The sequence below is a fragment of the Panthera leo genome, chromosome A2 (genome assembly GCF_018350215.1).
Source record: "Panthera leo isolate Ple1 chromosome A2, P.leo_Ple1_pat1.1, whole genome shotgun sequence".
NCBI lineage: Eukaryota > Metazoa > Chordata > Mammalia > Carnivora > Felidae > Panthera > Panthera leo.
The window spans coordinates 90,611,648-90,638,090 of NC_056680.1; the positions used below are offsets into that span (position 1 = coordinate 90,611,648).

The 26,443-nt window shown below is 34.5% G+C and overlaps 1 protein-coding gene and 1 long non-coding RNA gene across 6 annotated transcripts in view; one reads left to right on the top strand and one right to left on the bottom strand.

The window, feature by feature from the left end:
* RUNDC3B (RUN domain containing 3B) overlaps nt 1-26,443 on the top strand; it is a 156,830-nt gene that overhangs the window by 126,906 nt on the left and 3,481 nt on the right. For 2 of the 4 annotated variants that reach the window (XM_042916982.1, XM_042916960.1), the window contains 3 exons: nt 2,212-2,358; nt 8,941-9,062; nt 23,936-26,308. In XM_042916982.1, coding sequence (XP_042772916.1) covers nt 2,212-2,358; nt 8,941-9,062; nt 23,936-24,081 — 415 coding nt within the window. In that variant the 3' untranslated portion in view covers nt 24,082-26,308. Of the gene's footprint in view, nt 1-2,211; nt 2,359-8,940; nt 9,063-23,935; nt 26,309-26,443 lie in introns of those variants that run through there. The other 2 variants (XR_006196672.1, XM_042916974.1) reach the window with 2 other exon arrangements.
* On the bottom strand, nt 13,238-24,150 carry LOC122207161. Of its 2 annotated transcripts, none has more exons than XR_006196690.1 (4): nt 24,031-24,149; nt 23,593-23,683; nt 21,462-21,542; nt 13,238-13,600 (listed from the first exon to the last, which is right to left on the bottom strand). It is a non-coding gene; the product is annotated as an uncharacterized LOC122207161 (long non-coding RNA). The 2 variants fall into 2 exon arrangements; XR_006196691.1 differs by lacking the exon at nt 13,238-13,600 and adding an exon at nt 18,396-18,486 and having other exon boundaries at nt 24,031-24,150.

The window sequence follows — 26,443 nt, forward strand, 5'->3', positions numbered from 1 at the left end:
ATATGTGAAGGAGAAAAATCTAATAAGCGAAGCCTAGGGGCACCTGGGTGGCTCAGTCGGTTAGGTGTCCAACTCTTGATTTCTGTTCAGGTGATGATTTCATGGTTTGTGAGTCTGAGCCCTGTGTCAGGCTCCGCACTGACCGCACATGGAGCCTGCTTGGGATTTTCTCTCTGTCCCTTCTCTGCTTGCACGGGTACTTGCTCACACCCTCTCTTTCTCAAAATAAATAAACTTAAAAAAAAAAAGCCAAAATAATGGTACTTTATCATAATAAATTCTCTGGCCAATAATCCCCTTTTTGGCGTCACAAGATTTTTTTCTATCAGTCTTGTAATTTTTCTGAACTCCTTACTGTTTTCATAAAAACCTAGGTTAAGGTTGTTAAATTTTTCATTCTTTTTAAATTTTTCATTCTTTTCCAGTGAAATTGTTGAAAGTAGTCAAAACAAGTATCTTCTTGTGATACATTCTCACGGACTTCTGCCTGTTTTACTTTTTTAGTATTCAATTCTGAGAATCTAGTATTTACATCAAATACTATTTCTTTGTGGATATAGTGGAGCAAATATTTTTAAATGTACACAGATATCCTGTAAAATCAGAAATATTCATAGTTAGACTGTTAGAGACATATACATGGGGTTGTTCCATTTGAATCATTTCCAGCTAGAGGTTTTGTGCAGGCTAATTTTCTTTAGTGAAGGGTTGTCTTGCCAGCACACTGTTGACTCTGCCATCCACAATAGGACAGTTGTTCCTACTTCCCTGCTTCTGAGCTGATGGCTCAAGACTTTGGTACACTCAAGTCATGGACTCCTGTTGGAGAATGTGGCTTGCCTAGGTTATATTTTGAAGCCTTAGTTAGAAGTAGAATACAACCTTTGCAAACAGAATTACACTTTTTTTTTTAATAGTTTTTAAGTACGTCTACACCCAACGTGGGGCTCAAACTTAAAACCCCTGGATCAAGAGTCGCATGCTCCACCTGAGCCAGCCAGCCCCCCCCCCTCCCAGAATTATGCTTTTAAACTTAAAAAAAATTTTTTTAATGGTTTTATTTTATTTTTGAGAGAGAGAGAGAGACTATGAGTTGGGGAGGGACAGAGAGAGTGAGAGAGACCCAAAATCTGAAACAGGCTCCAGGCTCTGAGCTGTCAGCCCAGAGCCCGACCCAGGGCTCAAACTCACCAATGGTAAGATCATGACCTGAGCTGAAGTCAGAAGTTGAAGCCACCCAGGTGCCCCTAGAATTATGCTTTTAAATTATCTTTAACTACCAACTCAAATGTTGAATTAGTCTTGTGACAGTGATTTGTGAGGTTTAAATTTTGGCAAAAATTAACTTCTTTTGAAAATTGTTATTAACGGTTCTACAAAAATGAGAATAAACCATGTATTATAATGGCCTCATTCTGTAAATGGAAATATTTCCAGTGGGTTGTATTGTTCAATGTAGTTATCATTGATTTAATTATTTTCTTTTTTTAAAATGTTTATTTATTTTGAGGAAGAGAGAGAGCATGCGTGAGCAGGGGAGGGGCAGAGAGAGAGAGAGAGAGGATGAGAGAGAATCCCATATGGGGCTCAAACTCATAAACCATGGGATCATGACTTGAGCTGAAATCAAGAGTGGGACACTCACCCAACTAAGCCACCCACGTGCCCTGATGGAATTATTTTTATAAAGATTTATTGGTGGTCACTTTTATAAAAAAAAATTGCAGAAACCTTATGGATTTTTAATTTTATGTTTTTCTGAGGTGGTTTTATTTTTTATTCATTTTAATTGTTTTTTGTTTACTGAGTTAAATGACTTTAATAGATTGTGAATTTTGAAGCTAAAAAATCACACACATGCAGTCTTTTCTTATTTTAACTGGCATCTGATAATCTATAACTTTAAGATATCACCCTAGTTTTTTAGATAAGATGTGAAATTCAGCTTTTGTCCTTTAGTAACATCTCTGTAAAAGATTGAAAGTCTGCATTTCACACGTTAGTGATTTGTTACAGCCTTTGGAGAAAAAGTGAAAAACACATATTGTAGGAGATAGTCATAGCACCAACTAGTCTTCCTGTAGTTCTGTTGGCAATCTGTTATCGTACCATTTTAAAAGATGAATTTTGGGGGCCAGGTTGATACCGTTAGGTTCCTCTGCCATTGCAGAGCAGTGAAGACAAAAGCACTCACCATCTTAATATTCACAGGACTGTGCTAAAGAATAATGATTTAAGATCAAGACAAGAGTTAACTGCCCACCTCACCAACCAGTGGCCTTCCCCAGGAGCTCTGGATGTCAATGCTGTTGCCTTGGATACGTTGCTTTACCGAAAACACAATAAACAGTGGTATGAGTAAGTGTAATACTTTTTTTTCCAACTAATTACAAATTTAGTTCTACCAAAACATTTGGTTATCCACGTTGGTTTCTCACGTATTCGTCTTTCTGAATTCATTATTACTTTAGGGCAAAAGTAGAATTTAAGACTACTTTGGCTTGATAAAGTCAGATTAAGGCAGTAAATATGTTAGTATTTTGAAGCCAAGGCACCCTGGGGAAGTAAAGTATCTAAGAAATTCTTAAGCAGTATTGTACCGGCTACCTGCTTCTCCTTTAGTCTTCAGCCAGTCCTTCAGTTAAGTCTATGAGCTCATATTTAATGAGACACCTATTTTTGAATTTTAGCTTTGGTATTTGTATTTGCCTTAGGAATAATTGTCCTGCCAGTGAGAAAAAATTCCATCTTATGAAAGAATGGAAAGATACTTACCTGTTCTTGGTGGGTCTGAAAGAGTTTTGCTAATTTTCAGTAAATCTAATTTTTGGAGGCTATAGAAGATATAATCACCCCACCTGTTGGCCACAAGATCCTTTACCTATTTTTTTATCCCTTTTCAGGACTATTTCATTAAGTCAGAGTGTCGTAATGTTGAGAAATCTGCAAATCTTAGGCTGCATTCCTTTATGGTAACTTCGTTTTGAACTTAAATTTTGTATTACCTTCTTTTGGCTTTTAGACATTTTGTCCATATTGATAACTTTTTGGTTATCTTTATTTACCTATCTTCAGCTAATTTTCTAATTATTTCCCTGTTGTCCCTCCATCCCCTTCTGTTCGCTCCCTTTCCTCCCCCCCTCCCCCACTTTCTTCTCTTTCCTTTCTTCTCCCCTCCCTGCCTCCCTCTTTTTTTGTTTGTTTCTTTCTTTCTCTACTCTTCTTTTAGAGTTCTTGTATTTACACTTCACTGGTAGAGTTACCCACTTCCATTTGTGCTTCTTAGGGTGCTTTTCACTAGGTAGTTAGTAGTTAGACATTTCTACAGGGATTGTTTCAGCATAGACTTAATTTCCGCCTGTTTACTATGTGGTTTTTTTCATTTATCAGAGGGAATACTCAAAATAAATTTGAGCTTCTGTTGCCTTTTTTGCTTGTTGGTTTCACTGATTGCTAGAGATAAGGAAGAGTGAGCAGATTATTTACAGAATAAATCATTAGAACTGTTTTCATTATCTACTAACCCATGATTCAAGGTATTGACTGAAGCTTTCATGGTTTGGGATATAGTTCCCTTATATACCCCTATGAAAAATTTGAATAACTAGAGTATATCTTCTTATGCTGGTATATAATTTTATTTTTCTATAATGTATGTAAGTAATAAAAATATTAGTTTATTCATATTTCTGATATATGATGAAAAAACTGAATCTGTTTTAATACTTGGTTCTTATTTCTGTATAACATACAAGATACTCTTGCTTTTATAACTATAAAAATATTGAAAGGTTAACTCCTGACAAGTTAAAAGACTAGTAATATGCTTTTTTACTACAATATCCACATTGTTACTTTAGGTAGTAGAAGGTAAAATATTTAGCCAAAAAGATGTGTTTGTAGCCCTGGCTGCCTGTAGAGCTACCTATTGAGGAACCAGTGAGTCTAAATGGAAGAGTTACTTCAAGTTTACCTTTGTATGTGGTAATAATGACTAGCTTTTACAAAGTATTATAGCAGCAGCAAAAGTAATTGGAGTATCAGAAAAGAAAGTAGTGAAACTGTTTGACATGGATCCCGATTTTATACTCCTTGACTCAGCTACTCCATTAGCTCTTTCTCAGCATCATCCTTTAATCTGGCCTTACTGTAGATGTTGTTATTGCCTTTAGATGGCCCTATTACCAAACTACTATTCCTGAACAAAATGTTTGCAGCTAGGGTGTAGTATGGAGATCACTGGACCTAGAGTGTAAGGTCAGGATTTAAAAGTAATCTCTGCTACCCTACTTGCTGTGTAACAACACTAAGCAATACCTCCCTCTTACCTTCTGCACATGTAATACTGGGACTAATTCCTGTTCAAATGAGTAATAAGTTGCTTGGCACCTAATACTTCTCACGAAATCTTTTATACTCTGTATAGTCTTTTTTTTATGTTCTCAGATAACCTTGTGTCTTCCATGTTTGGAGAATATACACCCACCCACTGTCCCAAGCTCTCCTTTCTTAGAGAGTTTGTAAAACCTATGTAAAATTAAAATGACCAGCAAATCCCCAGATGTTCTGAACAAATAATCTTTTTAATGCAACTTTTTAATGTAAAAATGGAGACTTTGGATTTTCAGATTAGAGTGGTGCTGTATAAATCATGTTTGAAACATCATAGCTTTTCTCAGAATTAGTTTTTGCTGTTCTCAAATTTGTAATATAAGCTAAAGTTCTTGAACTAACCTCATCATTTATTCCTCTTAATTTGACCAATATCTTCAGTAGTTTAACAAACATTTTTGAGAACCTACAAATTATTATCAAAGTGGCCAGAATCTCTTAATAAGGAAAATTAGTGCTCTTGATAATTCGGAGAAAGAAATTGACCATATAAATAGTCATTATATGTATTATAATTATAATTTCCTGCTAAGAAAATGTGATGCCTGTATTTCTCTAGGAGATTTGCTGAATTAGCTTTGAAAAGACTGAGAGGGTGCTATTTGACTTGATCAATTTCTTGGTCTTGCAGACATTTCTTAAAATGAGTGATTGGGTAACTTAGCTATGTTGTCATCTACTCATGGAAGAAATCCTTTTCATAGTAGAAGATTTTACATTTATTTTCATTTATTGTACTGTTAATAAAGCTTTAGAAGTATCATTTCCATTGTTTTCTTGATTACTTAGACCTGGCAATATTAATTATGTTAGATTTTCTATCTTTTCCTTTATTTCAAACATTAGAGATATCATGTTAAAAATGTTTCAAGCATTATAGGCTGATTGTAAAAACTCAACAATAAATATGTAAGCACATTCCCTTAACACACACCTGGAGAGCATTTGATTACTTTTTTATTTCCAATTTGTTTCTATTTTAATGTTTATTTATATTTATATGTTAAGTTTAGGTCACATGAGCTTATTAGATACAGGTTATATAATTTTATTATATTATATAATCTTGTTAGATTATTGCCTAACCCATCCATTTCCATCCCTAAAGATTAGATTCATTATCATCATCTGTTTATTTTCTACGTAGGCTTTTTTGTCTTGTAAATTTATCATTATTTTCATTTAGGCTGTCATTCACAAAATTATTAAGAATTATGAGCTTTTATATGCCCTTCATGATCTACTCTTTAGGCTAACATTTTTGAATGACTGCTGATAAGTAGGTATAATTACTTCACATGTCTTATAGGGTCTTCTTCTTATGTGAATCTTTCCAGTATTTTTGGAGTAGGACTCCCCAAAGCATTGAGACTGCAAAAATCTTTTACAGCTTATAAATTTTGCATTGACCTAACTCGTATACAGCCTTCCCTTTCAGGCTCCCTTGCATCCTTCCATTAATTTTAGTAGTTTAAAAGTATATCAGTATTCTACTATAGGAAATGTTTGTTTTGTTTTTTAAACACATTTCTATGAAAATCAAACCAAGAATAAAAAGAACAGCCTATCTCTGGCTCCATGCACACATATGTGCCTCTGTGTATATATTGTATGTATCTTTGTTTTTATTTTCTACGTGTGGAACGTGTCTCCTTCTGAGCCTAATACTCTCTTGCCCAATGACTATGAGATAATGTAAATTATTACTGACCTCTGTATATCTCTTGGGCAAATAGGTGATATAGATTATCGATATTACTTCTGATCATTGATATGAAGTCTAAGACTGTAGAAAATTTATTCATAAGTGAATTCAGGCCTATTCAGCTTCCTTTTAATTTGCCTTTATTTGGTGTCCAAATTCTTTGTATAGAAGTTTGGATTTGAGTGATTTAAAATTTTAAGTAATTAGATATTGAATACAATGTTTTGTTTTTTGGTTTTCTTTATGTCCCAGATGCTTATGACATAACTCCTGTCTTACTATCTGGGGTTCTTATTTTGAATAAGTAAGCTATTTCTATTTAAAAAATTCACTTCTGGAAAGTAGAATTAGACTGTTGATGGGCTTGATGTGTTTGGTGGGTTACATTTCAATTTTGCAGTATGATGTTAATGAGTCTAGAATTCTAAAATAGGGCTTAGTGGTGACCTTTTAAAGACAGAACTCCCATAGACAGTTTACTCCATGACAACATGTTTGTCAGGTGGAGCGCCAGTTGCATTGGAACTCAGGTAAGAATGTGGAAAACCTTTCTTGGTCATTACTACAAACAGCTAAACCAGATTTCTCCCAGGTGGTAGATCTGTAATCATTTTCATGCAAGGAAGATATTACTTGGTGCTGTTCTTAATATCTTTTGATTCAGGTGCCTAATTTTGCCTAGGAATTTTTATACTGCTTCAGAAATCATTGTCTACCAAATTCTGTTTCTATGTTCATTGACAATTGGTTAAGTGAAGCCTGTAAACTGAAAGATTGTTTACTAAGTGTAACAAATTAGAGGTTAGAAAGTTTCCATAATCACTTTGGATTTGGAAATATGATATCTAAAAGGAACTTAAATAGTTCACGCAGAAAGCTCATTTTGTGTTGCTTTTACCAGAGATTGCTTTTATAGACTTTTGCAGGCTTTCCTCCCCTCAAGTAGTGACAGTACTTGATTTCTATAAATGTGTGCTGTCAAGCTCTGAGTCCTTATAATTTTTTAATTAATTTGATGTTTGTTTTGCTACTAGGTATTTTGCTGTTTGTAAATATTTTTATAATTTTTTAAATTTAATAATAACTTTTTATCAAGTTTCTAATGATGAAAGACCAGTGTCAGAAATTCCCTTAAAGCCATTTAAAGACAGGCCTTCTACCTATTAGGCACAGAAAAATAATTTGGAAAAGAAACTTATTTATAATTTCCTTTATTGAATTCCTGTGTTCCCTGCTTTCTTGTATAGCTAAAGAAATACAGTTTTAATGAAAGTCAAGTGAAATTTTCAGTGATACGATTACATACAGTATAGTTGACATGGTCAGTCTCTGCAAGCAAACTGTTTGAAACCTAAGAAGGGTTTCTAATAAAACAGAAAACGTTTTTTTTTTTTTTTTCTCTCTCTGTAGTAGGAAAGGAGATAGCATAGAAGTTAATGAGACAGAATTAGAGCCAGGCTATGAGGTTCAAATCTAGTCTCTTTGTGCCCTGGTTAACTCTGCTATAAATTGGGAACAGTGTAATTCCAACCTCTTACAGTATTTGTGAGGAGTAAATATATTAATCTATATAAACATGTAGGGACAGTACCTAATACAGTACCTATATAGTGGGAAGCATTATATAAATATTGGCTATCCTTCTTTATTACATGTTGTATAGCTCATAATATATTTTATGTATTACAGTTATCAGAAGTTTCCTACAATAGATTCTCCTTTAAGTAATTTGTAAGTTTACTCTTCTGTGTCTGAATAGAGAATAGCTCTGGAATAGATCATTTAAATTACATATACTCTCCTGTAATATTATCATAGAATATATGACATTTCTAGGAAATTAGTTAGGGTTTGGCTACCTTGGGAAATAGATATTAAACCTGAAAAACATATTAATTTTCCTGGATCAGATATATTTGGAAATAATATTGAATTCCATTCTCTTACTTGTCAATATGTCAATAACACCAAAACTGCATAAGTCTTTTGAGTTGTTTTTATCTTGACAAAAGAAATATGAGGAAAGTTTAATAATAAACCTTATTAAGTTTCCATATATAACTGAATTTTTCCTCTGTTACAATTCATTTCTCTTAATTTGTTTAACGGAAATCGAAATCACAGTAGCAAATACATGAGGGAAGAAAATTAGTTATCTTCATAGTATATTAACATAAACACCTATTTTATAATCCAAGATTTTTAAAACTTCTAAATTAGAGGAATTTGTAATGGTAATTTGTAATTACTCTTATGTAAAAGCATCCATAAGAATATCAAGACATTGGTGAATTTTGAAGTGCCTGAGAGATAATACATCATTATTAAGTTATATCATTTTGGTTTCTACATTAAGAGTAATCTGTAGATTTTCCACTCCTTTGAACATTGACAATAACCAGGGGTGTTTGGATGGCTTAGTGGTTAGGTATCTGACCCTTGATCTCAGCTCAGGTCTTGATGTCAGAGTTGTGAGTTCAAGACCCACAATGGGCTCCAGCCTGGGTGTGAAGCCTACTAAAAAAGAAAAGAAAATTGATAATAACCAGAAAGTCTCCATTTTCTAAGAAGCTAAATAACCAAAAATTTTTGTAAGGGTTTAAATTAGTCTGACAAACTGTTTTTCTTTTTTTAGTTGATCAATCCCAGAGACTTCCAGAGAGGGTAGAGGGAAAAGTATAATGGAGATCATATTGCAGCCACAATAGAGACAGAGTTGAGGGGAAAAACTGTGGAGAAATAAACCAAAACTCAGTAAATTGAAGAAAAACACTGAAGAATATCTCTAGAAATTATTTTTTTGTGAGAAGAAATCCAAGTAGTATTTCACTCTTGTTTTACAGAAAAAGTTATCAAAGTCTTGACCAGTTATCAGCTGAAGTTAGCCTTTCTCAGACTTCGCTGGATCCAAGTCATTCACAAGAAGTAGATGGAAAACAAGACACATTAAATTTAATCACTGAAGGTAAGAAAAGAAAAATTTAGTTGGAAATTAGTTTTTCCTGCACTATGTATGCTTTGTTGCAGAATGTTGAACAGTAGTGGCATTTCTGTGAAGGATGCTAGGAATGAGAGTGCCATTATGATTTTAAAAGGTCTGGTATTGTTTTTTGGTTTTTTGTTTTTTTCTCATGTGTTTGTGGCTCATGTTCTCAGAAGATTGTAATTTTTCCTTTTATTTCCGTCGCTTCCTGTCCTGTTGTGTTTTTGTTTGTTTGTTTGTTTTTTAACCCCTGCTGATTCGGCTTTTGTGTCTCTACAACTTACTAAAATGATTTATCAAGGTGGTCAGCCACTGCCATATTGCAATTTGAAAGTCACTCCTCTGTCTTCATTGTTTTAAACTTTACAGCAGCTTTGATACAACTGACCACTTCCTCATTCTCGAGTCACTTTTGGTTCCTCATTTATTAAGTATTCTGAAAACCTTGGGGAATAGATGTAAGAGTTTTAGTTTTTCCTGTTACTGCTTTCAGCTGTGCTGTCAACCCCTCTTTCCCTTGTATTGCATCTTCCTGGACAACATCTTGGTTCAATTCCAAAACTTTTCAGGTCATTTTCGTTACCACATTTCTTTTCTAAGACTCAGCCTACGTATTTTTAAGCTTCAGTAGCTTAGTTGATTGCAAGTTATTTTCTTTCCTGTCCCTAGCGTATGCTAGGGCTGTGACTCTAGAACTTTGGGTTGGACAAGTGGTGCTGGTGTGATATGGTGCTCACATCTTTTATCTCTGTGACCCAGTTCTCCTTCTGCCAGTGTGTGTGAGGTGAGGGCTAGGGAAAGAGTTCCTTACTGCAGGGGAACCTGCACTCCTCTGTGTCTCCAGTTTCTTCCCTGTCTTCTGCATTGCAGTAAATGGCGCTACCATATGTCTTACTAGATTCTACTACCCTTTACAACTCCAAGTCAGTTCATCAGCAGGTCCTGTCTGCTCCCCATACAACACATGCTGTCTACATTGACTCATCATCTTCTTCACTATTATAACCCTAGTCTAAGTCACATGGAGCAATCCTCTTGGATGGACTGCTGCTACAGCTTTTTCTTTGGTCTTTCCTCTCTCATTCTTGTCTCCTCGCAGTCCATTCTCCATATTGTAGTCAGGGTTCTTAGAAAATATAAGTCAGAAAATATTATACCCAAACTTAAAGTTCTCCAGTGGTCTCGATGACAATCACATTAAAATCTGTACTGCTTATCATGGCCTCCCATATGATCATGTCTTTGCCAACTTCTGCCTTGCCTCATACCATTTTTTGGCTTGCTCCCTGCACCCCAGCAAACTGACTTCCTAGCTGTTCCTTCAGTCTGGTTCCTGCCTCCACTCTTTGCAATTGCTTTTCCCACTGCCCTAGATCTTCTTTCTTAAAGTCTTTGAATGGTAACCTCCTTATCAGATCTCTGTTGAAATATCTCTCTAAAGAAGTTTTCCTTGACTACCATACTTTAAATAACCATCCCCATTTCCATATCCATCCACTCCAGACACTCTATCACATTGCCCTGTGTTATGATTCTTGTCTCTAACTCGCCACTAAAATGTAAGCTTCATGAGGGTAGGGAAACTTACCCATGTTTTTCGCCAGTGTGTTACTAGAGCCTGTCACATAATAGACAATTATTAAATGTTTTTTGATAGAATAAGTATATAATGAATGAATGTCTTAGAATGTGAGGTACAAGGTGTGGATAGTATAAAGTAAAAATTCAGGTAACAAGAAGGCTCAGGCAATGGGAAATTTTGTTAAGCTGAATGTTCTGCTTCTTTTAAGAGTTTTTGAAATGTTCTCAGAGAGCCTTAAGTCTATATTGATAGTTTTGTAAATACTGTGTACTGACTACATATGAATCTTTTTTTGATGATGCGGATAATAAAGATAGCATAATAGAGTATCCTAATGGCACTAATGTAAATGGAAGAGAGTAAACTGAGTTCACTGTCACAATTTAGAATATGTATATATTAAAAATTAATCCAGTAGTGGATTTACTTGTGATGACTTTCAATGTAAAAGACACATTTATTTAGTATTTTAATCAATTTATAATTATAGTCATTTTAACAGCAATAGGTCATGATTAATAATGGGTAATTTTTATACTATAAAAACAAACATATACAAGAGTGATGAATGGGTGAATCATAGAGAATTTTTAGGGCAGTGAAACTACTCTGTATGGTAGTAAAATGGTGGATGCATGTCCTTATAAATTGGTCCAACCCATAGAATGTGCAGCACCAAAAGTGAACCCTAATGTAACCTGTGAACCCTGCTTGATAATGATATGTTTGTGTAGGGTTTATCATTTGTAACAAATGTACCACTCTGGTGGGGGATGTTCATAATGGGAGAGGCTTTGTATAGAGATACGGAAAATCTCTGTACATTCTGCTTATTACTTTTGCTATGAACCTAAAACTACTCTAAAAAATAAAATGTGTAAACACACATACACACACAGAGAAGTTTTGGCTTTAAGAATTCAAGGTTAAATAACAGATGAAATATTATTTATGGACTTTCCATACCCAAATATCTAATAGAATGATAAAAAAAAAATAAATTCACCAACTGAAACCCAACAACAAAAAGGACTACATTTAGGATTGTGTAAAACTAAAGAAAAAATTGTAAAACTTGAAGGACACACATCCTTTCCACTCATAGCATCCTTCCCCTCTCCACCCCCATAAAAGCCATACAATTAGGAAACTGCTTTGATACACTGACACAGGAGGCTGCTCTTGAATTAAAAGTTTCACCAACCAATCAAATCAGCTAGACTTCCTATGTGTACAAAATTACTGTTTTTTTTAAATGCCTAAATTGAGGAAGACAATTCTGATAAAACCCTCCGCTAGAAAAACAATAGTGAAGCAGGAAAAAAAAAATCCTGTAATACAACCATATGATTTTATTCAGTATCTTCAAACAAGCATTTAAAGATAGGATAAAAACATTTTAAATTAGAAGTCAAAAACTAGGAACAGAAATGTTCCAGAAACAGAAAGAAATGAATTGGTAGTTGATTACACTCTAGAAAGAAATGTAGAAAAAGGCAAAATTATATCAGAAGTAAATATTAAAGAATAAGCTGTCTAAAGAATAGATTTGAGAGAGAACTTAATAAAGAACACTGAAGAAAAGCAGGAAAGGAACCAAGAAAATGAAAATGCAATGAAGAAAGAAGTAAAATGAGTCAGGAAGTGTTTGAATTGGAAGTCAAGCAAAGAAGATCTATCAGTGAAGTCACTGAGGAAGATAAAACAGTGGAGCAGAACTAATACTGAATCTGTAATCCGAGAAAAATATCTGGAAATAAAAGACTAAAATCTACAAATTGACAGGGCTGACAAAGTGCCTGAGAAAATTAACAAGTATTAATCACCTCCAAGACATATGGTATTAAAACGATTAGACATTAAAAAAAAAAAAAAAAAAAAAAAAAAAAAAAAAAAAACATACTCAGGGCTTCTAGGCAAAAAGATCGAGTAATTCATAAGGGGAAGAGGATGAGATTAGCATTACACTTCTCTAGTTGTATAAAGGATAAAGGTAACAACTAGAACAAAACTACAAACCATTCCAAATAATATGAAGTTAAAACAGAAAGTAAGACTTGTTATCCTGTAGAAAAAGAAACAGCAAGTAAGAAAAGCTGAAATTACCCATTTCTAAAAAGTGACAATAAAAACTCATCATAGCACTTTGTGAGATTTATTTAAGCCAATCAGAGGAAAGTGTATAATTTTTATATATATACCTTTTCTTTAAAAAGAAAGAAAATAAATGAATCAAGTTTCCCAGACCAATATGGCAAGAAAAACAAAGTAAATAAAAAAGCCAATGAAGAAAATAATAAAGATAAAACCACAAATTGAGATAAAGAATAGAAAAACAGATCTAATTAATGAAAAAATCATTTTTCTTTTAAAATTAACAAATTAGAGACCTAACTAATTTAATAACAAAGGCAGAAAGAACAAATAAAAGTGTAGGGGATAAATATAATCTGACACAGTATGAAAAATTAAAAAATAAAAAATTATAGCCCAGTATCACTTATATTGATATAAAGGTTCTAAATAATATATTAGTTAACAGAATCTTAGCCACACAAAAAGAAATGGTATACAATGACCATGCACATTTAACCCATGAATGTAAGTTTAATTCAATATTATGAAATCTATTAATATAATACCATAATAATAGGTCTAAGATAGAAAAGGTTGTCCCCACAGATGACAAAAAAAGCCCTGAACAGAATTCAACATTGTGTGACACATTTAAGAAAAAATAACTAAATAATAGTTATTTTCCATGAGTATGTATGAATGTCTCTGTCCCAAAGCGGGCATCTTACTTAATGAGGAAATACTAAGATACCAGATTGATTCTACCACTGTTTAATGTTATACTAGAGGTAGTAGCTAGCACATTTAAAGAAGAAACTTCTAGAGACAGGAGAGTTGGATTCTTGCAGATGATGGCATGAACCTGGAAAACAAGAGAAATAATACATAGACAATAAAAGTAGTTATATGAAGTAGCAAAATATAAAATTATACAGGAATTGTTAGCTTTTACATGTACAAACAATAATCAGTAAGAGACTCTGTTTGTGTGGGGGGGGTGACATTTTAAATAGCAACAGAAAAGATAAAATATTTAGAGTTTGCACATTTAGTGTTAAATTTATTCCTAGTAAGAGGAGAGCTATAAACCATCCTGAAGGGACATAAAAGTAGACACAAGGAAATGGAAAAAAATACTTTAAGTCTTCCCCAAGTTAATGTAAAGTTACATGCTTTTACTTTCTAAGCCAGCAGTCACACATCTGGGAATTTACCCTGAAGAAATACTTAAGCAGTACAAAAATATAAATGCACAAGATTATTCTGCTCAGTTAGCATTCCTTAACATTCTGCACTATTCCCTCACTGCTTATCATATTTTAAGGAATTTCTCTAGCTATCCTTTTTAAAATTTAACTTTCTATTTTGAGGTGAGTGTGGATTCAAATGCACTTAAGATCTGTGTACCCTTCACTCAGTTTGCCTCCGTGGTGGCATCTTACGAAACTATAGTACAGCATCACATCCATGAAACTGATGGTATGATCCAGTGATTTCATTAAGACTTACATGTATTCATCACTGTGTGTTTTTAGTTTTGTGCAGTTTTACCCCATGTACAGGTGTGTGTATACATCGCTAGAGTCAAGATACAGAATAGTTACATCATCACCAGGGTCCCTTGTACTGCCCTACATGGGCATAACCCACCTCCTTCAGTAATCATACCCACCTCCTTCCCAGCCTTGCCCTATCTCTGCCCCTTCCCTAACCCATGGCCAACACCAGTCTGTTCATTACTATAATTTTGTCATGAAGTTATGAAGGGAACTTGTAAATCAGACAGTATATAGACTGTTGGGATTGGCATTTTTATTTTCACTGAGCATAGCTCCCCTGAGATCTATCCAAATTGTTCTGTGTATCGATGATTTATTCCTTTTTATTGCTAAAATTTATTCTGTGGTATGTATATATTACCAGCTTTGTTTAAAAACCCCTCATCGAAGGACATTTGAGTTGTTTGCATTTGGGGGCAGTAAAGCTGCTACTATAGTCTGAATGTTTGTGTCTGCCAGACTCATAATTTCTGGTGTGATGATATCAGAATGTGGGCTTTGGGAGGTGATTAGGTCACGAGGGTAGGGCCATCAGGAACAGGATTAGTGTTCTTAAAGAGACCCCCAGAGAGCTCCTTTGCTCTTCAGTCATGCTGGGACACAGTGAGAAGATGGCTGGGCTGTGAACCGGATATAGGCCATCACTAGGCATGGAATGTGCAGGTAACTTGATCTTGGATTTCCCAGCCTCCAAAATTATGAGAAATCAAAACCAGAAAATAAATTTCTTTTGTTTGAGCTGCCACTCAGTTTATGGTATCTCTGTTATAGCAGCCTGAATGGGCTAAGCTGCTGTGAAGGTTTGTTTGCAGGTTTTTGTGTGAACTTAAGCCTTCATCTCTCTGGAATATATACCTAGGAATACAGTTGCTGGGTTGTATGGCAGTTGCATGTCTAACTTGATAAGAAACCACCAAACTTTTTCAGTGTACCCTTCTGCATTCCCACCAGCATTGGATGGGCAATTTAGCATCTCTGCCTCCATGCCAACGAGGGGTGGTGTCACTATTTTTTATTTTAGCCATTGTGGTTGATATGCAGTCATATCTCATTGTGTCTTAATTTGCATTTCCCTGGTGGCAGATGGTGTTCATTATCTTTTCGTGTGCTCATTTGCCATCTGTATATTCCAGTGAACTACCTCTTCGCTTATTTTACCTGTTCTTTAATTGCATTATTTTTTGTTTGTTTTTTTTTTCCTGTTGAGTTTTGAGAGTTCAATAGATAATTATAAAATTGATGCTTGCAGATAACACCAAGATGTGGTGGGCAAAAGTATGACTGTTTTTTATGCTCTCTAAATATAGAGTAATCTTTTACAAATTAAATCTCAAAAAAAATTTTTATTAGAAGTTCAGCATTTCTGTTACTGGCCTTTTCTTATATTGAATTTCAGTTAAAAATAAAATGAAAACTTTATGAGAAGTATATCATCTGAATTTTATAATATTTTTCTGTCAGAATGTAAGCGGAATGGTAATTTAAAATTTCTTGTGTGCTTTACTCTGTTGATTAAATTTTTATAATGAATATGTGTCACTTTTATAAACATAGTAGATTGTTTTTTCCATCTAAAAACAAACAGTGGAAGCCAAATATGTCAAGATTTAAAAGTAATTAATTTTGGTGGTGGAACTATAAATCATTGTTAGTTATATATTTATGCATTTTTAGTTACAAATATTTTTATTAACTCCATATGAACAATCTTAAGAAACAGAGATTTCTTACTTAGGACTTGAAAAAAATAGAAATTTATGCTTGTATTCTAAAATTTGATTCAGGCCTTTTATGCCTTTACATAGAATAACCTTTTATGTGTTTACATCCCTCAAGGATGTATTTTAATGAATAATACAGTAGAAAGGTATAAAAAAAAGCAATTCTACATTCCCACTGATTGTTAAATAAAAGAATATCTCAGAAGTTAAAATGGCACCATAATTGTTGAAGGAAAAGGGTGAGAAGTTGTCATTTTTTTCAAGAAGGTTTTATTAATCCTTCTTATGTGACACTTCCTATTACAGTATTACTAGTTAGCTACCTATATCTCAGCAAATCTTGTTATTTTTGAGAGAGAGAGAGAGAGAGAGAGAGAAGGGCAGAGTGAGGGACAGAGGTACAAAGCGGGCTGTGCGCTGACAGCAGACAGCGCAGTGCGGGGCTTGAACTCATGAACTGTAAGGTCATGACCTTAGCTGAAGTCAGATGCTCAACCAGCTGAGCCATCCAGGCGTCCCATATTTCAGCAAATCTAAAATGACTTGGGTTTTAAAATACACCATTATTTTATGTGGCCCCCCCAAAAGAAAAGAGCCAACAAATCATAACATTGTTTACATATCTGTTAGCATTTTTTTACATTTATTTTAAAAGATCCTGTAGACTTTCAAAAACTATTGTAATTTACTTAACATAAAATTCACCATTGTAAAGTGTAGAGTTGATTAGCGTTTAGTGTATTCACTGTGTTGTGCAACATCACCACTAATCCCAGAGCATTGCCATCAACCAATGAAGAAGCCCTGCACCTGTTAGTAGTTGGTCCCAATTCCTCCCTCCCCCAGTCTCTGAGTAACTACTAATGTACTTTCTGTCTCTTTGGATTTGTCTACTCTGGACATTTAATATAATAAAATCATATAATATGTAGCCTTTCTTGTGTAGGTTCTCCTACTTAAGTAGCATTGTGTTTTCACAGTTCGTCCATGTTGTACCAAGTCTCAGTGCTTCATTCCCTTCAGTGCACAAGTAATATTCCATTGTATGGTTATACCACAGTTTGTTTATCCACTCATCATTTGGGCATTTGGATAGTTTCCACTTTGGGGCAGTTATGAATAATGCTGCTATGAACATTCACATACACGTTTTTGTGTGAACGCATATTTTACTTCTCTTGGGTATATAACTAGGAATGGAATTGGTTAGAACATATGTGTAACCATTTGAGGAGCTGCTAAACTTTTTCACAGCAATTGTATCATTTCATAATCCCCCCAGCAATGTATGTGTTTCATTTTCTCCACACCCTCACCAAGATTTGTTATTGACAGTCTTTATAATTATAGCATCTTAGTGGGTATCAAATGGAGTTTCATGGTTTTGATTTGCATTGCCCTAATGAGTAATAACATTGAGCGTCTTTTCATGTGCTTATTAGCCATTTGCATATCATCTTCAGATAAATGTCTATTCAACTCCTCTGACAATTTAAAAATTGCATTGCCTTTTTTTTTTTCCTTGCAGTGTATATTTTGAATAGTAGGCCCTTGTCAGATGTAGGATTTACAAATATTTTTTTCCATTCTGAGGGATGTCTTTCTACTTTCCTGCTAGTGTTGACTCACAAAATTTTTAGTTTTGACAAAGTCCCATTTAACTGATTTTTCTTGTGGTTGCTTTTGCTTTTGGTGTCACATCTAAGAAACCATTGCCTAATCCAAAGTCATGTAGATTTACTCGTGTGTTTCTTTTTAAGAGTGTTATAGTTTTAGATCTTACTTGATTTAAGTTTTTGTATATGGTGTGGGGTGATTGTCCAGCTTGATTCTTTTGCATGTGGATATTCATTTGCCTCTGGATCATTTGTTGAAAAGACTATTCTTTCCCCCAACTGAATGGTCCTAGGACTCTTTATTGAAATGCATTACCCATACATGCATGGGCTTATTTCTGGATTCTCAGTTCTGTTCTGTTGGTCTGTATGCCTGTACCAGTGCATATTCATACTATAGTACCACACTGTCTTTATGTTTATACTATCTATGTTTTGAAATCAGGAGTTTGTTCTTTTTCAAGATTGTTGTGGCTATTTGGACTCCACTAAATTTCCATAGGAATTTTAGAATCAGCTTGTTATTTCTAGAAAAAAAGGCAGTTACAATTTTGATGGGGATTACACAATATGTAGATAAACTTGGGAGATATTGCCGTTTTAACAATATTGTCTTCTAATCCATGGAAAAATGGAATGTTTCCCCACTTATTTCAACCTTGAATTTTCTCAACAGTAGTATGTAGTTGTCAGTGTACAACTCTTGCACTTCATTTGAATTTATTCCTATTTTATTCTTGTAGATTCTATTGTAAATGGAATTGCTTTCTCAATTTTATTTTCTGATTATTCATTGCTTCTTGTATTAGACTTTAAGCATAGATTTAAAAAATTACTGGACCTCCTCTGTATCTGTAAAAAGGAAAATAAAAGTGAATTCAGTTGTAAAGAACTTCTTTGTATTCAGAGTCAGTCTCTTCTGAATCATTTAATCAAAATTGTCAGTGGCTGTCTTTGCTTACAGTAGCATTTTCTGTGTCAACAGTGAACCATTTCCCAAAACAATCCTCCACTGATACAGGGATTTTCTCTCAAGGTACTAAGTATCCTGTACATTTTTATGTGTACACTTTCCTATCCGCCTGAGAATTTCTTTTTCTTCCTCAATTAAATCAAACACTTCTGCAAGTTAAATAGCTTCCCTTCAAAGGCCACAGGAATTCCATGGCAAATTGACGTTTGACATCTTAACAGAAATCCTTCATGGTGCATGAATCAGTCACACCAATTGCTTGTTGCTTTAAAATTTCTTTTATCTAGTCTGAGGAATTTCTTCTGCCTTCATTTATACACTTGGCATGTGATAAGCAATCCTTCTGTGTAGGTCACCAAGCTTCATCTACTTGCAGGGTTTGTCCCAAGTGCTATGTGTTGTTTTACCAGAAAGTGTGAATTGTAGTAATTCTTTAATGAAGATTTGCTTCAGTAATAGGAAATTTACATCCTACTGTCTGTTTTCATACTCTTCTATGAACAAACAACTACTAATTTGAAAGGGAAATTGTAAGTTTTTGAAGGCTTTTTTGGCCTTCATACAAGTAAGTCTGTTAGAGATTGATATGAGCACCCATGGCCAGTGTTCATCCATGTGCATGCAAAAACAACTGTGTCACAACTCCCTCTTTGCCAGCTCCAACTACTACACGCAGTGGTTCCAGTTTGAAATTTTATCGCACAAAATTCCGACCACCCCTTTTCTTGACCTTTGATCACAAAAAGGTAACATGTTCCTTATATAACAGGTTAACATAACATTTTCCCTATGTTTATGGGTTTATGATAGTGGCTAAGGAATCTGTGTAGGCATTCCTTAAAATTAGGATATAGTTTACTGCCTCTTCGTTTCCCCATTGGCCCCTCCATCCCCACTCAGACTTCCTTATAGAGTTGGTGATCTCACCTTTACCTTATGTTTCTCACTGTACTTCCTGCATTTTATTATTATTTTCTGTGTGTCTGTTTCTACCTTGCATTAAGCTCCCTACAGGCAAGAAGTGGTTCCTTTTATTTTTATCACAATATCTGGCATTGTGCTGAATGACTTCTAACTTAGTAATATTTGTAGCAGTACCATCTGAAGACTTGTTGAGTCCAGACTCTTTATCCGTAAGTTTAAAACAAAACGGATCTTTCTTGCTATAAAATGAAAATCTATTTGCTGCTTCTTATGACTAACTTGTTTCTGCTAGGAACTACTACTTTTCCATTTGTTGAGCTAGAAAGTTTTGTTAACCTTGACTAGTTATTTCCTCCCATATCAAAAAATTGTTAAAATATCAACACAGAGTTTAACATACTTATTTTTTAATTCATATAGTAATTTTACACGTATATGTGTATGCATAAGTTACTGTTGACATCACAATATTCAAGAATATTTTGGAATAATCAGTTATAATTCTTTATCTTAACACTTCCTTTTGCTTATTTCCTTTTTTTTAAAGTTAGAGCGCATGCATGTGCACGCACAGACACAGACGCGCGCGTGCGCGCGTGCACACACACACACACACACACACACACACACACACAGTGGGGGGAGGGGCAGAGAGAGAGGAGGGGAGAGAGAATCCCAAGCAGACTCTGCGTTGTCAGTGTGGAGGGCTTGAACTCATGAATCCCGTGATCATGACCTGAGCCGAAATCAAGAGTCAGATGCTTAACTGACTGAGCCATCCAGGTGCCCTTTTTTGCTCACTTCCTTTTTATATTTTATTTCCTTTTATAGTTGCATGGCTGCAGTCACAACATAACCATTTTTGGAATCTTGTGCATTTTTTTTCTACTTTTATTTTTAAATGAAGGCTTACACTGAAGTCTCTTGGCTTTCTTGAGGGTAACAGACTGCCCTGCATGTTCCCCAGCATCAGTATTTTCAGAGGCTGGCCGTGTGTCTGCAAAGGCTGGCTTTCATACATGGCTCCCCACCCCCGACTGTGCTCTCCTGGATATGCCCCACTCAGCTCTGCTGTATGATTTGTTTGTTGGGGCACAACTGAGGACTTTGTGTACCTTTGTTTTCTTCCCCCACTCCAACTTTTTTTTTTTATAATTTCAAATCTACAGAAAAGTTGAAAGAACAGAAGAATGAACACCCCTGTATGCTTTACCATGATTCACCAATGTAACCATTTTGCCACACTGGTATTATGTTGCTCTTGTTTTTGTGGGCACATACTCCCTTCATTTACTCCTATATCTGCCTTTTCTGTTGTGCTCAAACATCTGAAAGTGAATTGCAGGTATCATAAACTTCATCTCTAAGTATGTCAGCATATATCTCTTAGGGATAAGGATGTCTTCTTACAAAGCCATACCATTATGATCCTTAGGCACTTTAACATCAATACACTATTACCTGATAGTTTGTTAATATTCTTGTCTCAGCATGTCCAGTAATATCATTTAAAAGCCTTTATTTTTTTTTGGTATGTCCAGAATCCGATCAAGGATCACATATTATTTACTTTTCATTCTCTTTGGTGTCCTTTCATCTAGCAGAGCACCCACCAACTTGGCTTTTTCTGTCACACATGTTTGTATATTGATGAGCCCAAGTCAGTTGTTTTGTTAAATGTCCCACGATTTGTCTGATGTCCATTATTATCAAATTCAGATTAAACATATGTGCATTAACAACATAAATGATACGTCTTTGTCAATGCATCTCATCAGGTCACTGTCCTTTTTGAACAGTGACCCTTAAAGATGGCTCCTGTGTCCTTTTGACACTCCCCCAGTCTATCATATCTTCCTCACTTTGTGGTAAAAAAAGACGTTTATGTTTCATGCCCACACCCAGAATCAGCTATTTCTTTAAGACTTACCTCCTTATACTGGGAAATGTTAGAGGCCATAATTTAGCTTTAGGGGTCCCTGTTGCTACTAGAATAGTCATTGTTCCTAGCCTGTGGAAGAGTTAGGAAATTTTTTTTTAAAGAAAAATATACTTTAAATTTATTTTACAATTTAAATTTAAGATTCAGGGTTTCTGTGCACTTGATTTTATATTTTGACATGTTATGGTGAATATATTGGTTCCTAATTTATATGAACATAATTACTTATTTGCTTTATCCTACTATATATTAATTTCAAAATAACAGTATCTATATTATTACTAAAATGTGGTAAGATTTCTTTCTAATTATTTTATCTTGAGAATATATGCTAGAGTCCAGTTACTGTGCTGAAAGTTCATTTCAGTTCTGTTCACTTCTGCTTTCATAGTTAACTATTTTTTATTTTTGAATTATCTTTTTAAAATACAAGTAAGTTCAAATAATTTACATCCCCCTCTTCTAGATACAAGGTAACATGCTATACGCTATTCTGTAGTTTGCTTTTTTCACTTGACAGTGAAATCACTACCTAGCAGTACATAGAGATCTTTCTGATTCTTTTACAGCTGTATAGTACCTCATTGTGTAACTATGTTAGACATATAGGTGGTTTAGTCTTTTGCATTACTGTATGATTGTATTAAAAAAAAAAAAGTTATCTAAGTATAGACTTGCACAGAATTGCAGACAGTACTCAGATTCTTGTGTGCCAGTGTTTGCAGCTGCACTCTTTACAATAATCAAAAGGTAGACACAACCCAAGTGTCTGTACAGATGAATGGGTAAACAGAAAGTAGTGTATACATACAAAGGGATATTATGCAGCCATAAAAAAGGAATGGGGTTCTGATACATACAACATGGATGAACCTTAGAAGACATAGTAAGTGAAAGCCAGGCACAAAAGGGCAAATATTGTATGATCCTACTGGTAGGAATGACGTATGGTAGGCAAATTCATTGACAGAAAGTAGATTAGAGTTTCCAGAGATTGGGGGTAAGGGAAGAATGGTTAGTTACTGCTTAAATGGGTAGAGAAGTTCTGTTTGGAGTGATGAATATTTTGGAAATAGTGGTGATGGTTGCACAATACTATAGATAAAATTAATGCCACTAAGTTGTACAGTTAAAGTAGAAATTTAGAGAGACTATCCAAAGCAGTTGAGTCCCAGGAGCATTTAACAGGAACTCCAGAATGTTGACCCGAAATGGGTCTCTAAGCTTAAACGTGAAAAGGGTGCTTGAAACACCTAAATCTTTTGGTCGTGAAATAACGCCATAAACATTTTAAATTTGAATTTAACAATCTTTTTCATAACTTTTTCTAACGCTTTTATATTTTCCTGTATTTTACTTGTCAGCAAAACTATGCAGTTAACATAACTAGTCATATTTAGTATCTGTTCTCATTTTATTAAGCACATAGGCTCCGAGAAGATGCCTTTCCTAAGGCCATACAGCCAAAAGGGACTAGGAACGCTCTTGGGTCCCAGTACAGTTCCTACAGTCATGATTCGTTAATTATATAATTATTTAATGACCGTCTCCTGTGTGCTAGGCACTGGGACTATAATAAACAACAAATTCCATGTCCTTTCTCAGTGTACAGTTTAGAAAAAGAGCCCCACAATTATCATACGTATCATAGTATATAGTGCTATGTACATAGGCCCCACATATTGTACCATATAGTACAACTAGGTGGGTTAGAGTACAGAACCCTGTGGGAACACTTCACAGGGGCTGTTTGAAACAGTATATAGTATTCAGAAACACCTGCTGTCTGGTTTGGTTTATACTTGTATAACTGTGTAAGTAAGACGTAAGCTTTTTATCTACTTGGGAGACCTAATTTTCAAAGCTTAGCCTTTCAGTCTCAAACCAGCTACTTCTAGCTGGTACTTGAAACTCTGCTCTGGGAAGCACTTGTATTCCCCAGCTGTGCCAAAGATCTACCAGTCTTCCTTCATATGCCTACTGAAGTCTAGCACATACTAAAGTTCCTGATGCAAGGCAGATGCTGACAAATGTTTATATTCACTAAGTGAGTTAAGGCTGTCCCAGTTGAGCCCTCCTTCTGAACTGTACCAGTTTTGCTTCTACAGCAGCACTTTACCTGCATGTGGATTTCCTTGTATTTCTGTGGCCTGGGCATTGATACTGTTACTTTAGTTTATTTTCCTTTACCGACTGAACACGAACATATTCTGGAAAAAAGGTAAACTTTTGATTTTCATCTCAAAACAAGGCATCTCAGACTTCCATTTCTAGAACTTTTACGAGGAGCACAAATAATTCTCTGGTAATGTTTTTTTAAGGGTGACACTGAAACTATGGAAATACATAGATATCTATGTTTGCATTATTTTGTGAAGTATGTAAGTTTTAAGCTTTGTAAGATCTTTTGGTACCATTCTTCAATGGCAATTAAATATTTGTAATTTTATCTTAACTTTCAGGTAAAGAAGATACTCCCTCATTACTCGGTCTCTGTGGGTCTCTAACATCAGTGGCAAGTTACAAATCACTAACAAGTCTCAAATCTAATGACTACCTTGCAAGTCCCACAACAGAGATGACAAGTCCAGGCCTAACTCCATCCTGAAAAATTTTATGTAAAAGCCAGAAGTTTTTATGTTGCAAATGTTCTATTTACATAAGTTTGACTGCTGGGGAAAACCTTTGGAATTTTATATTGTTCTGGCACATGTATGGAATTCTGTTGCTTCTTTTAGAGAATTCAGTCTATTCCATGTGCCCTTCTGAGTGAAAAAAAATGATCCTGCCATTTTCATTTTAAGATTCTTACATTTGTCACTGAGGAAGTTTAAATATGAATAGGCTTAAAAAACTTTCAAATATCCTTTAAATTAATAACCCATTGTAAACGGTGATGTATATTTATTATTTAGCTGATTTTCATGTATTTAAATGCATCATCATTGCCAGGCTGAGTTGAAGGTTTTATTCTAGAGACATGTAAGTTTTTTCTTTTACTCTCTTATTCAATGATTTTTCTAAAAATGACATGTTAATTTCATTTTTTCATTAATTTCTTCCTATGTTCTGATGTTTAAATGCCTTGTTTTTAATATGAGGAGGAAATTCCCGGCTGGTTTCATAGTGGCTTATTCAGTTTTGGTATCAAAATTCCATTAACATTTTATAAATTTTGTAGGAATGTGCCTTTAGGCCATCACTAAATTTATGAGGGTCATATGGGAAGTATTTTACAGCATTTCGGTAAAGTGGATAAATTTCTTATCTTTATTTTCCCCAAGATTTTCTTAAGAGGTTACATAAAAATATCAAGTATTCCTCAATAGTTAGAAAACATTTAAAAATGTACAATACTTCTTGAAAAAAACTCCAAGTTGATTTAAGGATTTGAGATCTTTAAGGATTAGTAATCACCACACTAAATAATCTGACATAATAGGGTTGTTTTGTTGTCCCTTGTGTGCAACAATGAACCATGCCATGTTAACATTAAAAATCCCTACACTTCTACTAAAGTTAGTTTTCTTTTTTGAAAAGTTATGTGCTATAAACTTTTTGCAGTTTTTGCAACCATATATTTCATCCATAAAAATCCCACCATACTGAAAAGAAAAAAAAAATGTATGAAGTATATTTTCTATAGTAAGTAATATGAGGAAATCACGATCAGTTGTGCCAAAGAAGTTTTCTATATTGTTTACATGAAGAGGACACAATACTTAATGGGGACTTTGTATGCTATTTTTGTTTATTAAGAAAACATTACATTCAAACTTAGGAGCTTGGACATAACAGGAAGAATGTTCCTCCTACAGCGATTTCTTTTATTCAGAGGAGGCAAGAAGAGCGCTGAACTTACTACATCGTTCTTTGCATTAGAAATGTGTAGGAGTGTGGTGGTTCTCTGCAATACTTAGAGCTTTATTCTCATAATTTGGAATTTAAGATAAATAATAAGAAGGCTAGTCTTATATGTAAGACACTTTAAGCAATGTTCTTTCAGGGACAGAGGAGGCCTGGAAGCTGTTGAAATAAGTTATCCTAGATGTACCAGAACATATTCAGAGCTTTATTCCTTTAGCTTAAGGCTTTAGTACTTGTAAAAATGCAAATATTCTTGAAAATTGGTACCTTTTACCTGCTCTTAATTATGTATACCTTATTATGAGTGAGGTATCCAAAGCAATTTTTAATGAGCATGGGGCTGGAAGGAAGATATAAAATGAGGACAGTGGCAACACTGGGAGAAGAGAGTAAGAAATGGCTAAGTTGGGGAACTTGAAAAATTTGAAGCTGGCTTCTTAAGCACTATTGCTGCTTTCCTAAAAAACGATCAGAATGTGTAAAATGTTTTATCATTCACAGTCCACTCTGAACTGACATTTATTATTCCTCAGTGATTTAAAACAATCATTGTTAAATTTTTTCCATACATTTTTATAATACAGAAATTCAAGATTCCATAATTGATAATTTTCCAGATTTCTCTAATGCATTCAGTAACCTGTGCATCTTCACATGCTGCTAAATGCAGATTTAAACATGACATCTGAGGATCATGACTTTTCCTCCTTTCTTGGAGCTCTTGGTACAAAATTCATCTGCTGATGTGAATTCAGGTTTCTGTACAGCTCATTTCACACTTGTTATATATGTAATGTCTGCATGAGGAAACAATGTATGTCTCAATCTTTAATTTTAGGTGGTAGTGTTTATTGTTTACACACCCTATCCAAAATAGAATGCTGAATTATATGCTGATATTTCCATGTGTATTTTGTTGCCTTGATGTACTATACTTGTTGCATGTATATTAAACGTTTTGTACTATGCATTAGTGGTTATATTTTTTCCTTGAAGTTACTTGATTCAAGTTGTACACTGAGCCTTGTGTTTTAGCAAATATGGTAAATGTATATTATTCAACACCTAAAATACTAATAGGACAAAAGTTTTAGAGAAATCTT